Source organism: Hyperolius riggenbachi, chromosome 10 (genome assembly GCF_040937935.1).
Source record: "Hyperolius riggenbachi isolate aHypRig1 chromosome 10, aHypRig1.pri, whole genome shotgun sequence".
In the NCBI taxonomy this organism is placed as follows: Eukaryota; Metazoa; Chordata; class Amphibia; order Anura; family Hyperoliidae; genus Hyperolius; species Hyperolius riggenbachi.
The window spans coordinates 272,186,516-272,202,288 of NC_090655.1; the positions used below are offsets into that span (position 1 = coordinate 272,186,516).

General features: G+C 47.8%; 1 protein-coding gene across 1 annotated transcript in view; it reads right to left on the minus strand.

The window, feature by feature from the left end:
- The window catches only part of LOC137535456 (oocyte zinc finger protein XlCOF7.1-like), a 35,535-nt gene that overhangs the window by 7,555 nt on the left and 12,207 nt on the right, over positions 1 to 15,773 (minus strand). The window contains exons 5-6 of the mRNA XM_068257288.1: positions 15,621 to 15,718; positions 14,614 to 15,508 (exon numbers count right to left, since the gene is read on the minus strand). Of these exons, the coding sequence (XP_068113389.1) occupies positions 14,614 to 15,508; positions 15,621 to 15,718 (993 nt within the window). The remainder of the gene's footprint in view (positions 1 to 14,613; positions 15,509 to 15,620; positions 15,719 to 15,773) is intronic.

Consider the following 15,773-nt stretch of genomic DNA (forward strand, 5'->3'; position numbering starts at 1 on the left):
GGACTTGCATGTGCCGATCAATCAGTTTACATGTATGTTAAAGTGAACCTTAAGTCCCCCCCAAAAAATGAGATGAACTCACCTGGGGCTTCCCTCAGCCCCCTGCAGCCGATTGGTGCCCTCGCAGCTACGCTCCGATGCCTCTGGACCCGCCGGCGACGACTTCCGGTTTCGCCGTCACCGGCCGACAGGCATGGGAACGCGAGTGATTGTTCGCGTTCCCAGCCTGTATATCGCCCCCTATGCTGCTATTGCGACCTCCGAACAATCACTCGCGTTCCCATGCCTGTCGGCCGGTGACGGCGAAACCGGAAGTCGTCGCCGGCGGGTCCAGAGGCATCGGAGCGGAGCTGCGAGGGCACCGATCGGCTGCAGGGGGCTGAGGGAAGCCCCAGGTGAGTTCATCTCATTTTTTTTTTGGACTTAAGGTTATCTTTAAGCAAAAACATTTTTGCACAATGGTGTATATATAGCATCTAATGCATCATTAGTTAAAGTTAATAATGGTATATAGCTGGGAATGCATTATTAACTAAATGCTAACATATGAATGTTAATTGTCTTGTCTCTTATAAAAAAAACCCGGACAGTGGCATGGCGGGCAGAGGAGGATTAATGGTGAAAAAAATGCCAAAAAATATGTATTGCACTCAAATGCTATTTTAATGTTTTTAAAAGAGATCTCAATGACCGCCGACGTTAGCAGTTAATAGCAAAGCCCTGTACATGCTAGAATTACCAAATTTGCAGAGTTAGTTAAAAGACCACTATCGTGAAAAATGTAGGCAGTTAAAATCTGACAGAACCGACAGGTTTTGGGCCAGTCAATCTCCTCATAGGGGATTCTCAGGGTTTTCTTTGTTTTCAACAGCATTTCCTGAACAGCAGTTTTACTGCCAAAATAGTAAGATAGCAGCCGGCCTCCCTAATCACTTGCACACTATTTTGTCAGTTAGACTTTGCCACTGCAGCAGAAGTCAGGATGTCATTGCTTTGGGACTTGTTATGCTTCATATAGTTAGTCCAGGGTTGGGAATGGGATCGACGTGTGCAGCACAAGTCAGGATGTCATTGTTCTGGGACTTGTTATGCTTCATATAGTCAGTCCAGGGCTGCGAATGGGATCGACGTGTGCAGCAGAAGTCAGGATCTCTTTGCTCTGGGACTTGTTATGCTTCATATAGTCAGTCCAGGGCTGGGAATGGGATCGACGTGTGCAGCAGAAGTCAGGATGTCTTTGCTCTGGGACTTGTTATGCTTCATATAGTCAGTCCAGGGCTGGGAATGGGATCGATGTGTGCAGCAGAAGTCAGGATGTCATTGCTCTGGGACTTGTTATGCTTCATATAGTCAGTCCAGGGTTGGGAATGGGATCGACGTGTGCAGCAGAAGTCAGGATGTCATTGTTCTGGGACTTGTTATGCTTCATATAGTCAGTCCAGGGTTGGGAATGGGATCGACGTGTGCAGCAGAAGTCAGGATGTCATTACTCTGGGACTTGTTATGCTTCATATAGTCAGTCCAGGGTTGGGAATGGGATTGAGGTGTGCAGCAGAAGTCAGGATGTCATTGCTCTGGGACTTGTTATGCTTCATATAGTCAGTCCAGGGTTGGGAATGGGATTGAGGTGTGCAGCAGAAGTCAGGATGTCATTGCTGTGGGACTTGTTATGCTTCATGTAGTCAGTCCAGGGTTGGGAATGGGATCGACGTGTGCAGCAGAAGTCAGGATGTCATTGTTCTGGGACTTGTTATGCTTCATATAGTCAGTCCAGGGTTGGGAATGGGATCGACGTGTGCAGCAGAAGTCAGGATGTCATTACTCTGGGACTTGTTATGCTTCATATAGTCAGTCCAGGGTTGGGAATGGGATTGAGGTGTGCAGCAGAAGTCAGGATGTCATTGCTCTGGGACTTGTTATGCTTCATATAGTCAGTCCAGGGTTGGGAATGGGATTGAGGTGTGCAGCAGAAGTCAGGATGTCATTGCTGTGGGACTTGTTATGCTTCATGTAGTCAGTCCAGGGTTGGGAATGGGATCGACGTGTGCAGCAGAAGTCAGGATGTTATTGCTCTGGGACTTGTTATGCTTCATACAGCCAGTCCAGGGTTGGGAATCGGAGTAGGCAGTTAAAATCTGACAGAACCGACAGGTTTTGGGCCATTCAATCTCCTCATAGGGGATTCTCAGGGTTTTCTTTGTTTTCAACAGCATTTCCTGAACAGCAGTTTTACTGCCAAAATAGTAAGATACCAGCCAGCCTCCCTACTCACTTGCACACTATTTTGTCAGTTAGACTTTGCCACTGCAGCAGAAGTCAGGATGCTATGCATAATAAAGTCAGTCCAGGGCTGGGAATGGGATCGATGTGTGCAGCAGAAGTCAGGACGTCATTGCTCTGGGACTTGTTATGCTTCATATAGTCAGTCCAGGGTTGGGAATGGGATCGATGTGTGCAGCAGATGTCAGGATGTCATTGCTCTGGGACTTGTTATGCTTCATATAGTCAGTCCAGGGTTGGGAATGGGGTCGACGTGTGCAGCAGAAGTCAGGATGTCATTGCTCTGGGACTTGTTATGCTTCATATAGTCAGTCCAGGGCTAGAAATGGGATTGACATGTGCAGCAGAAGTCAGGATGTCATTGCTCTGGGACTTGGTATGCTTCATATAGTCAGTCCAGGGCTGGGAATGGGATCGACATGTGCAGCAGAAGTCAGGATGTCATTGCTCTGGGACTTGGTATGCTTCATATAGTCAGTCCAGGGCTGGGAATGGGATCGACATGTGCAGCAGAAGTCAGGATGTCATTGCTCTGGGACTTGTTATGCTTCATATAGTCAGTCCAGGGTTGGGAATGGGATTGACGTGTGCAGCAGAAGTCAGGATGTCATTGCTCTGGGACTTGTTATGCTTTATATAATTAGTCCAGGGCTGGGAATTGGATTGACGTGTGCAGCAGATGTCAGGATGTCATTGCTCTGGGACTTGTTATGCTTCATATAGTCAGTCCAGGGCTGGGAATTGGATCGACGTGTGCAGCAGATGTCAGGATGTCATTGCTCTGGGACTTGTTATGCTTCATATAGTCAGTCCAGGGTTGGGAATGGGATCTACGTGTGCAGCAGAAGTCAGGATGTCAGTGTTCTGGGACTTGTTATGCTTCATATAGTCAGTCCAGGTTTGGGAATGGGATCGATATGTGCAGCAGATGTCAGGATGTCATTGCTCTGGGACTTGTTATGCTTCATATAGTCAGTCCAGGGCTGGGAATGGGATCGACGTGTGCAGCAGTATTCAGGATGTCATTGCTCTGGGACTTGTTATGCTTCATATAGTCAGTCCAGGGCTAGGAATGGGATCAACGTGTGCAGCAGAAGTCAGGATGTCAGTGTTCTGGGACTTATTATGCTTCATATAGTCAGTCCAGGTTTGGGAATGGGATCGATATGTGCAGCAGAAGTCAGGATGTCATTGCTCTGGGACTTGTTATGCTGCATATAGTCAGTCCAGGGTTGGGAATGGGATTGACGTGTGCAGCAGAAGTCAGGATGTCATTGCTTTGGGACTTGTTATGCTTCATATAGTCAGTCCAGGGTTGGGAATGGGATTGACGAGTGCAGCAGAAGTAAGGATGTCATTGCTCTGGGACTTGTTATGCTTCATATAGTCAGTCCAGGGCTGGGAATGGGATCGACGTGTGCAGCAGAAGTCAGGATGTCATTGCTCTGGGACTTGTTATGCTTCATATAGTCAGTCCAGGGCTGGGAATGGGATTGACATGTGCAGCAGAAGTCAGGATATCATTGCTCTGGGACTTGTTATGCTGCATATAGTCAGTCCAGGTTTGGGAATGGGATCGATATGTGCAGCAGAAGTCAGGATGTCATTGCTCTGGGACTTGTTATGCTTCATATAGTCAGTCCAGGGTTGGGAATGGGATCGATGTGTGCAGCAGAAGTCAGGATGTCAGTGTTCTGGGACTTGTTATGCTTCATATAGTCAGTCCAGGGCTAGAAATGGGATTGACATGTGCAGCAGAAGTCAGGATGTCATTGCTCTGGGACTTGGTATGCTTCATATAGTCAGTCCAGGGCTGGGAATGGGATCGACATGTGCAGCAGAAGTCAGGATGTCATTGCTCTGGGACTTGTTATGCTTCATATAGTCAGTCCAGGGCTGGGAATGGGATTGATGTGTGCAGCAGAAGTCAGGATGTCATTGCTCTGGGACTTGTTATGCTTTATATAATTAGTCCAGGGCTGGGAATTGGATCGACGTGTGCAGCAGATGTCAGGATGTCATTGCTCTGGGACTTGTTATGCTTCATATAGTCAGTCCAGGGCTGGGAATTGGATCGACGTGTGCAGCAGATATCAGGATGTCATTGCTCTGGGACTTGTTATGCTTCATATAGTCAGTCCAGGGCTGGGAATGGGATCAACGTGTGCAGAATAAGTCAGGATGTCATTGTTCTGGGACTTGTTATGCTTCATATAGTCAGTCCAGGGCTGGGAATGGGATCGACGTGTGCAGCAGTATTCAGGATGTCATTGCTCTGGGACTTGTTATGCTTCATATAGTCAGTCCAGGGCTAGGAATGGGATCAACGTGTGCAGCAGAAGTCAGGATGTCAGTGTTCTGGGACTTGTTATGCTTCATATAGTCAGTCCAGGTTTGGGAATGGGATCGATATGTGCAGCAGATGTCAGGATATCTTTGCTCTGGGACTTGTTATGCTTCATATAGTCAGTCCAGGGTTGGGAATGGGATTGACGAGTGCAGCAGAAGTAAGGATGTCATTGCTCTGGGACTTGTTATGCTTCATATAGTCAGTCCAGGGCTGGGAATGGGATCGACGTGTGCAGCAGAAGTCAGGATGTCATTGCTCTGGGACTTGTTATGCTTCATATAGTCAGTCCAGGGCTGGGAATGGGATTGACATGTGCAGCAGAAGTCAGGATATCATTGCTCTGGGACTTGTTATGCTGCATATAGTCAGTCCAGGTTTGGGAATGGGATCGATATGTGCAGCAGAAGTCAGGATGTCATTGCTCTGGGACTTGTTATGCTTCATATAGTCAGTCCAGGGCTGGGAATGGGATCGACGTGTGCAGCAGAAGTCAGGATGTCATTGCTCTGGGACTTGTTATGCTTCATATAGTCAGTCCAGGGCTGGGAATGGGATCGATGTGTGCAGCAGTATTCAGGATGTCATTGCTCTGGGACTTGTTATGCTTCATATAGTCAGTCCAGGGCTGGGAATGGGATCGGCGTGTGCAGCAGAAGTCAGGATGTCATTGCTCTGGGACTTGTTATGCTTCATATAGTCAGTCCAGGGCTGGGAATGGGATCTACGTGTGCAGCAGAAGTCAGGATATTATTGCTCTGGGACTTGTTATGCTTCATATAGTCAGTCCAGGGCTGGGAATGGGATCGATGTGTGCAGCAGTATTCAGGATGTCATTGCTCTGGGACTTGTTATGCTTCATATAGTCAGTCCAGGGCTGGGAATGGGATCTACGTGTGCAGCAGAAGTCAGGATGTCATTGCTCTGGGACTTGTTATGCTTCATATAGTCAGTCCAGGGTTGGGAATGGGATCGACGTGTGCAGCAGAAGTCAGGATGTCATTGCTCTGGGACTTGTTATGCTTCATACAGTCAGTCCAGGGCTGGGAATGGGATCGACGCGTGCAGCATAAGTCAGGATGTCATTGTTCTGGGACTTGTTATGCTTCATATAGTCAGTCCAGGGTTGGGAATGGGATCGACGTGTGCAGCAGAAGTCAGGATGTCATTGCTCTGGGACTTGTTATGCTTCATACAGTCAGTCCAGGGCTGGGAATGGGATCGACGCGTGCAGCATAAGTCAGGATGTCATTGTTCTGGGACTTGTTATGCTTCATATAGTCAGTCCAGGGTTGGGAATGGGATTGATGTGTGCAGCAGAAGTCAGGATGTCAGTGTTCTGGGACATGTTATGCTGCATATAGTCAGTCCAGGGTTGGGAATGGGATTGACGTGTGCAGCAGAAGTCAGGATGTCATTGCTTTGGGACTTGTTATGCTTCATATAGTCAGTCCAGGGTTGGGAATGGGATTGACGAGTGCAGCAGAAGTAAGGATGTCATTGCTCTGGGACTTGTTATGCTTCATATAGTCAGTCCAGGGCTGGGAATGGGATCGACGTGTGCAGCAGAAGTCAGGATGTCATTGCTCTGGGACTTGTTATGCTTCATATAGTCAGTCCAGGGCTGGGAATGGGATTGACATGTGCAGCAGAAGTCAGGATATCATTGCTCTGGGACTTGTTATGCTGCATATAGTCAGTCCAGGTTTGGGAATGGGATCGATATGTGCAGCAGAAGTCAGGATGTCATTGCTCTGGGACTTGTTATGCTTCATATAGTCAGTCCAGGGCTGGGAATGGGATCTACGTGTGCAGCAGAAGTCAGGATGTCATTGCTCTGGGACTTGTTATGCTTCATATAGTCAGTCCAGGGTTGGGAATGGGATCGACGTGTGCAGCAGAAGTCAGGATGTCATTGCTCTGGGACTTGTTATGCTTCATACAGTCAGTCCAGGGCTGGGAATGGGATCGACGCGTGCAGCATAAGTCAGGATGTCATTGTTCTGGGACTTGTTATGCTTCATATAGTCAGTCCAGGGTTGGGAATGGGATCGACGTGTGCAGCAGAAGTCAGGATGTCATTGCTCTGGGACTTGTTATGCTTCATATAGTCAGTCCAGGGTTGGGAATGGGATCGACGTGTGCAGCAGAAGTCAGGATGTCATTGCTCTGGGACTTGTTATGCTTCATACAGTCAGTCCAGGGCTGGGAATGGGATCGACGCGTGCAGCATAAGTCAGGATGTCATTGTTCTGGGACTTGTTATGCTTCATATAGTCAGTCCAGGGTTGGGAATGGGATTGATGTGTGCAGCAGAAGTCAGGATGTCAGTGTTCTGGGACTTGTTATGCTGCATATAGTCAGTCCAGGGTTGGGAATGGGATTGACGTGTGCAGCAGAAGTCAGGATGTCATTGCTTTGGGACTTGTTATGCTTCATATAGTCAGTCCAGGGTTGGGAATGGGATTGACGAGTGCAGCAGAAGTAAGGATGTTAATGCTCTGGGACTTGTTATGCTTCATATAGTCAGTCCAGGGCTGGGAATGGGATCGACGTGTGCAGCAGAAGTCAGGATGTCATTGCTCTGGGACTTGTTATGCTTCATATAGTCAGTCCAGGGCTGGGAATGGGATTGACATGTGCAGCAGAAGTCAGGATATCATTGCTCTGGGACTTGTTATGCTGCATATAGTCAGTCCAGGTTTGGGAATGGGATCGATATGTGCAGCAGAAGTCAGGATGTCATTGCTCTGGGACTTGTTATGCTTCATATAGTCAGTCCAGGGTTGGGAATGGGATCGATGTGTGCAGCAGAAGTCAGGATGTCAGTGTTCTGGGACTTGTTATGCTTCATATAGTCAGTCCAGGGCTAGAAATGGGATTGACATGTGCAGCAGAAGTCAGGATGTCATTGCTCTGGGACTTGGTATGCTTCATATAGTCAGTCCAGGGCTGGGAATGGGATCGACATGTGCAGCAGAAGTCAGGATGTCATTGCTCTGGGACTTGGTATGCTTCATATAGTCAGTCCAGGGCTGGGAATGGGATCGACATGTGCAGCAGAAGTCAGGATGTCATTGCTCTGGGACTTGTTATGCTTCATATAGTCAGTCCAGGGCTGGGAATGGGATTGATGTGTGCAGCAGAAGTCAGGATGTCATTGCTCTGGGACTTGTTATGCTTTATATAATTAGTCCAGGGCTGGGAATTGGATCGACGTGTGCAGCAGATGTCAGGATGTCATTGCTCTGGGACTTGTTATGCTTCATATAGTCAGTCCAGGGCTGGGAATTGGATCGACGTGTGCAGCAGATGTCAGGATGTCATTGCTCTGGGACTTGTTATGCTTCATATAGTCAGTCCAGGGCTGGGAATGGGATCAACGTGTGCAGAATAAGTCAGGATGTCATTGTTCTGGGACTTGTTATGCTTCATATAGTCAGTCCAGGGCTGGGAATGGGATCGATGTGTGCAGCAGTATTCAGGATGTCATTGCTCTGGGACTTGTTATGCTTCATATAGTCAGTCCAGGGCTAGGAATGGGATCAACGTGTGCAGCAGAAGTCAGGATGTCAGTGTTCTGGGACTTGTTATGCTTCATATAGTCAGTCCAGGTTTGGGAATGGGATCGATATGTGCAGCAGATGTCAGGATGTCATTGCTCTGGGACTTGTTATGCTGCATATAGTCAGTCCAGGGCTGGGAATGGGATCGACGTGTGCAGCAGAAGTAAGGATGTCATTGCTCTGGGACTTGTTATGCTTCATATAGTCAGTCCAGGGCTGGGAATGGGATCGACGTGTGCAGCAGGTCAGGATGTCATTGCTCTGGGACTTGTTATGCTTCATATAGTCAGTCCAGGGCTGGGAATGGGATTGACATGTGCAGCAGAAGTCAGGATATCATTGCTCTGGGACTTGTTATGCTGCATATAGTCAGTCCAGGTTTGGGAATGGGATCGATATGTGCAGCAGAAGTCAGGATGTCATTGCTCTGGGACTTGTTATGCTTCATATAGTCAGTCCAGGGCTGGGAATGGGATCGACGTGTGCAGCAGAAGTCAGGATGTCATTGCTCTGGGACTTGTTATGCTTCATATAGTCAGTCCAGGGCTGGGAATGGGATCGATGTGTGCAGCAGTATTCAGGATGTCATTGCTCTGGGACTTGTTATGCTTCATATAGTCAGTCCAGGGCTGGGAATGGGATCGATGTGTGCAGCAGTATTCAGGATGTCATTGCTCTGGGACTTGTTATGCTTCATATAGTCAGTCCAGGGCTGGGAATGGGATCTACGTGTGCAGCAGAAGTCAGGATGTCATTGCTCTGGGACTTGTTATGCTTCATATAGTCAGTCCAGGGCTGGGAATGGGATTGATGTGTGCAGCAGAAGTCAGGATGTCATTGCTCTGGGACTTGTTATGCTTCATATAGTCAGTCCAGGGTTGGGAATGGGATTGACGAGTGCAGCAGAAGTAAGGATGTCATTGCTCTGGGACTTGTTATGCTTCATATAGTCAGTCCAGGGGTGGGAATGGGAATGACGTGTGCAGCAGAATTAAGGATATCATTGCTCTGGGACTTGTTATGCTTCATATAGTCAGTCCAGGGTTGGGAATGGGATCGACGTGTGCAGCAGAAGTCAGGATGTCATTGCTCTGGGACTTGTTATGCTTCATACAGTCAGTCCAGGGCTGGGAATGGGATCGACGCATGCAGCATAAGTCAGGATGTCATTGTTCTGGGACTTGTTATGCTTCATATAGTCAGTCCAGGGTTGGGAATGGGATCGACGTGTGCAGCAGAAGTCAGGATGTCATTGCTCTGGGACTTGTTATGCTTCATATAGTCAGTCCAGGGTTGGGAATGGGATCGACGTGTGCAGCAGAAGTCAGGATGTCATTGCTCTGGGACTTGTTATGCTTCATACAGTCAGTCCAGGGCTGGGAATGGGATCGACGCGTGCAGCATAAGTCAGGATGTCATTGTTCTGGGACTTGTTATGCTTCATATAGTCAGTCCAGGGTTGGGAATGGGATTGATGTGTGCAGCAGAAGTCAGGATGTCAGTGTTCTGGGACTTGTTATGCTTCATATAGTCAGTCCAGGTTTGGGAATGGGATCGATATGTGCAGCAGAAGTCAGGATGTCATTGCTCTGGGACTTGTTATGCTGCATATAGTCAGTCCAGGGTTGGGAATGGGATTGACGTGTGCAGCAGAAGTCAGGATGTCATTGCTTTGGGACTTGTTATGCTTCATATAGTCAGTCCAGGGTTGGGAATGGGATTGACGAGTGCAGCAGAAGTAAGGATGTCATTGCTCTGGGACTTGTTATGCTTCATATAGTCAGTCCAGGGCTGGGAATGGGATCGACGTGTGCAGCAGAAGTCAGGATGTCATTGCTCTGGGACTTGTTATGCTTCATATAGTCAGTCCAGGGCTGGGAATGGGATTGACATGTGCAGCAGAAGTCAGGATATCATTGCTCTGGGACTTGTTATGCTGCATATAGTCAGTCCAGGTTTGGGAATGGGATCGATATGTGCAGCAGAAGTCAGGATGTCATTGCTCTGGGACTTGTTATGCTTCATATAGTCAGTCCAGGGTTGGGAATGGGATCGATGTGTGCAGCAGAAGTCAGGATGTCAGTGTTCTGGGACTTGTTATGCTTCATATAGTCAGTCCAGGGCTAGAAATGGGATTGACATGTGCAGCAGAAGTCAGGATGTCATTGCTCTGGGACTTGGTATGCTTCATATAGTCAGTCCAGGGCTGGGAATGGGATCGACATGTGCAGCAGAAGTCAGGATGTCATTGCTCTGGGACTTGGTATGCTTCATATAGTCAGTCCAGGGCTGGGAATGGGATTGATGTGTGCAGCAGAAGTCAGGATGTCATTGCTCTGGGACTTGTTATGCTTTATATAATTAGTCCAGGGCTGGGAATTGGATCGACGTGTGCAGCAGATGTCAGGATGTCATTGCTCTGGGACTTGTTATGCTTCATATAGTCAGTCCAGGGCTGGGAATTGGATCGACGTGTGCAGCAGATGTCAGGATGTCATTGCTCTGGGACTTGTTATGCTTCATATAGTCAGTCCAGGGCTGGGAATGGGATCAACGTGTGCAGAATAAGTCAGGATGTCATTGTTCTGGGACTTGTTATGCTTCATATAGTCAGTCCAGGGCTGGGAATGGGATCGACGTGTGCAGCAGTATTCAGGATGTCATTGCTCTGGGACTTGTTATGCTTCATATAGTCAGTCCAGGGCTAGGAATGGGATCAACGTGTGCAGCAGAAGTCAGGATGTCAGTGTTCTGGGACTTGTTATGCTTCATATAGTCAGTCCAGGTTTGGGAATGGGATCGATATGTGCAGCAGATGTCAGGATGTCATTGCTCTGGGACTTGTTATGCTGCATATAGTCAGTCCAGGGTTGGGAATGGGATTGACGAGTGCAGCAGAAGTAAGGATGTCATTGCTCTGGGACTTGTTATGCTTCATATAGTCAGTCCAGGGCTGGGAATGGGATCGACGTGTGCAGCAGAAGTCAGGATGTCATTGCTCTGGGACTTGTTATGCTTCATATAGTCAGTCCAGGGCTGGGAATGGGATTGACATGTGCAGCAGAAGTCAGGATATCATTGCTCTGGGACTTGTTATGCTGCATATAGTCAGTCCAGGTTTGGGAATGGGATCGATATGTGCAGCAGAAGTCAGGATGTCATTGCTCTGGGACTTGTTATGCTTCATATAGTCAGTCCAGGGCTGGGAATGGGATCGACGTGTGCAGCAGAAGTCAGGATGTCATTGCTCTGGGACTTGTTATGCTTCATATAGTCAGTCCAGGGCTGGGAATGGGATCGATGTGTGCAGCAGTATTCAGGATGTCATTGCTCTGGGACTTGTTATGCTTCATATAGTCAGTCCAGGGCTGGGAATGGGATCGATGTGTGCAGCAGTATTCAGGATGTCATTGCTCTGGGACTTGTTATGCTTCATATAGTCAGTCCAGGGCTGGGAATGGGATCGGCGTGTGCAGCAGAAGTCAGGATGTCATTGCTCTGGGACTTGTTATGCTTCATATAGTCAGTCCAGGGCTGGGAATGGGATCTACGTGTGCAGCAGAAGTCAGGATATCATTGCTCTGGGACTTGTTATGCTTCATATAGTCAGTCCAGGGCTGGGAATGGGATCTACGTGTGCAGCAGAAGTCAGGATGTCATTGCTCTGGGACTTGTTATGCTTCATATAGTCAGTCCAGGGTTGGGAATGGGATCGACGTGTGCAGCAGAAGTCAGGATGTCATTGCTCTGGGACTTGTTATGCTTCATACAGTCAGTCCAGGGCTGGGAATGGGATCGACGCGTGCAGCATAAGTCAGGATGTCATTGTTCTGGGACTTGTTATGCTTCATATAGTCAGTCCAGGGTTGGGAATGGGATCGACGTGTGCAGCAGAAGTCAGGATGTCATTGCTCTGGGACTTGTTATGCTTCATACAGCCAGTCCAGGGCTGGGAATGGGATCGACGTGTGCAGCAGAAGTCAGGATGTCATTGCTCTGGGACTTGTTATGCTTCATACAGTCAGTCCAGGGCTGGGAATGGGATCGACGCGTGCAGCAGAAGTCAGGATGTCATTGTTCTGGGACTTGTTATGCTTTATATAGTCAGTCCAGGGTTGGGAATGGGATCGATGTGTGTAGCAGAAGTCAGGATGTCATTGTTCTGGGACTTGTTATGCTTTATATAGTCAGTCCAGGGCTGGGAATGGGATCGACGTGTGCAGCAGAAGTCAGGATGTCATTGCTCTGGGACTTGTTATGCTTCGTATAGTGAGTCCAGGGTTGGAAATGGGATTGACGTGAGCGGCGCTGTTTGCTGGGGAATGATCAACACATGAGCCATTCTCCGGCGTTTGTCGGGTATTGAGAGGATATGGCACTGGATAATTTCCGATACTATCTGGGGGAGTAACAAAAGGTAAGTATTTAAGGTTAATTAAGATTAATAAGGGACTTTTCTCATGGTTGCATTTTTATTTCATCTGAACTCTTTGTGGAAATGGGTAAAGGGTATTAGTACCCCTATTCTCATTTTACCTAGGGAGGGGGGCGGCCATCTAGGGGTCCCGTACTTAAAGTGGCTGGATGGTGTAATGGTTAAGGGCTCTGCCTCTGACACAGGTGACCTGGGTTCGAATCTCGGCTCTGCCTGTTCAGTAAGCCAGCACCTATTCAGTAGGAGACTTTAGCCAAGTCTCTCTAACACTGCTACTGCCTATAGAGCGCGTCCTAGTGGCTGCAGCTCTGGCGCTTTGAGTCCGCCAGGAGAAAAGCGCTATATAAGTGTTTGTCTTTGTCTTGTCTAGATGCATCCATAACACACCCCCACCTCCTCCTGGGCACTGGAATGTCCATGGATTGAACAAGGACTGAGGGGGAGACTTGGCTGCCCCGCTCTCCCAGAGTCCCCCAATACCATGGACCATGTGGCTGGTATAGCTGCCAGGAATCCTTATACAGCAATATTACAGTGATCTCCGGCCAAAGCGTTGCAAGTTCCACTGGGTTTCCAGGTAGTCATTACACGCTGCTTGCCCCCTCCCCAGCTGAAATGAGTATTGCCGTACTGAGTACCTCTTACTTATTCCCACAAAGAGTGAAAAAACAAATAAGAACCAACCACAAAAATAGTCCTCTAAAGAGGAATTCCTGTGAAAATCACACAATGAAAAAAGTGCATAATTTTTACACTAATTATGTATAAATGATTTAGTCAGTGTTTGCCCATTGAAAAATCTTTCCTCTTACATTCTGACATTGATCACATGGGGACATTTTTACTGCTGGCGGGTGATGTCAGTGGAAGGAGATGCTGCTTGCTTTTTTGGCAGTTGGAAACAGCTGTTATTTCCCACAATGCAACAAGGTCCCACAGTGCGATGTCAGTACCTCAGTGCTGTGAACCACTGACATCAGACTGTGAAAGGGGTTTCACCACAATATCATGGATCAGCTTATTTCGGGGGTGTGGCTCTGAGAGCCGAGCGCCAAAACTGGGCGCCCCATAGCAGCAATGCTATGCTGCACGGGGCACATGGTGGTAATTAGGGGCTCTGGCGGCCACCAGACCCCGAATTACATCTCCCTCCGAGTTGCGACAACTCGGAGGGGGAATAGTATTTAACTCCGCCTCGGAGATTAGCAACAACAGGGAGAGCCGTCATTCGGCTCTCACTGCGCCGAACCGAGCGGCGCCAAAATAACATGCACCCACAATATCAGCCATACAGAGCCCCCTGATGATCCGTTTGAGAAAGGGTGAAGATTTCTCGTGGGAAAGGGGGTATCAGCTACTGATTGGAATGAAGTTCAGTTGTTGGTTACGGTTTCTGTTTAATGTTCTCAATTGAGGGGCCTTTCACACTGGCGCGTTGTGTTGGCCCATTTGGCAGCAGGCCAATGCTACGGCAATGAAAGTCTATGTGGCATTTCATACCTAGAGCGGTGCAATGCCCCGGAAAAGCCACACGTGTGGATCCGTCGATCCCTGCCCCCACAACAGACGCCAATCCCATTCTTAGCCCTGGACTGGCTATACTGAGTACAGCTAGCCCCAGAAATGACATCCTGAAAGTCCATGGCATGTCCTACCTCACAGAGCCACATTAATCCCTGCCATGCACTGATGAGGATCAGCCAATCCAAAACAGTCTGTATGCATGTTGGATCATTGTGGCTCTGTACTATTAACAAGCTGACACATCATTGCATTCCAGCCATCAGTGTGTCTGTACTGTTATTGTCACTGAGCAGTCCCCCCCCCCCCCCCCCCCCAACAAAATAAATCAAGAATGATAGTTTTAGATAACAAAAATCTATCATGAATAGGTAACATAACCATAATGTGGGCAGTTTCTAGTGAGCAGTGACATGTTCATATCAAGATACACATGTATTCTATATTTAATTCTCATTACTCACCTGTCCTGCCCTCTGTAAGATGTTCCTCTTCTATAGTTGCCCCCGTCATGTCTCCCTCCTCCATAGACTGGTGATCACTCCTCACATATTTCTCCTCTTCTTCCTCTTTACTTGCCCTCATCATGTCACCCTCCTCCACAGACTGCTGATCACTCCTCACATACGTCTCCTCTTCTTCCTCTTTAATTGTCCTCATCATGTCACCCTCCTCCATAGACTGCTGATCACTCCTCACATATGTCTCTTCTTCCTCCTCTTTACTTGTCCCCATCATGTCACCCTCCTCCATAGACTGGTGATCACTCCTCACATATCTCTCCTCTTCATCCTCTTTACTTGTCCCCATCATGTCACCTTCCTCCATAGACTGCTGATCACTCCTCACATACATCTCTTCTTCTTCCTCTTTAATTGTCCTCATCATGTCACCCTCCTCCATAGACTGCTGATCACTCCTCACATACATCTCTTCTTCTTCCTCTTTACTTGTCCTCATCATGTCACCCTCCTCCATAGACTGCTGATCACTCCTCACATACATCTCTTCTTCTTCCTCTTTAATTGTCCCCATCATGTCACCCTCCTCCATAGACTGCTGATCACACCTCACACACGTCTCATCTTCTTCCTCTTTAATTGTTCTCCTCATCATGTCACCCTCCTCAATAGACTGCTGATCACTCCTCACATACGTCTCTTCTTCTTCCCCTTTAATTGACCTCATCATATCACCCTCCTCTATAGTCTGCTGATCAATCCTCAAACACGTCTCTTCTTCTTCCTGTTTTATTGTCCTCATCATGACACCCTTCTCCATAGACTGCTGATCACTTCTCACATACGTCTCTTCTTCTTCCTTTTTAACCACAGCACTTACATGTATCAGTTCTCCATGCTAAATGCACAACATTAGAGATAATTTAAATTGTGAACACAGATAACAGCATATGCAAAATGTAACAATGTCACACAGTTTGGAATCTATGATGATTTTCCATTCCACCTACCTGATAATGGTGGGAGATGGCGGGATCCTCCTGTGGACAATCCTGGGAATAAAGAGGACCTGTACACCTCTCTGGTGGGTTTCTGTTACTGGATACATCTGTAGGAAACACACACACTGACTGAATACATTGTCTCTATGTGTTTAGCAGATG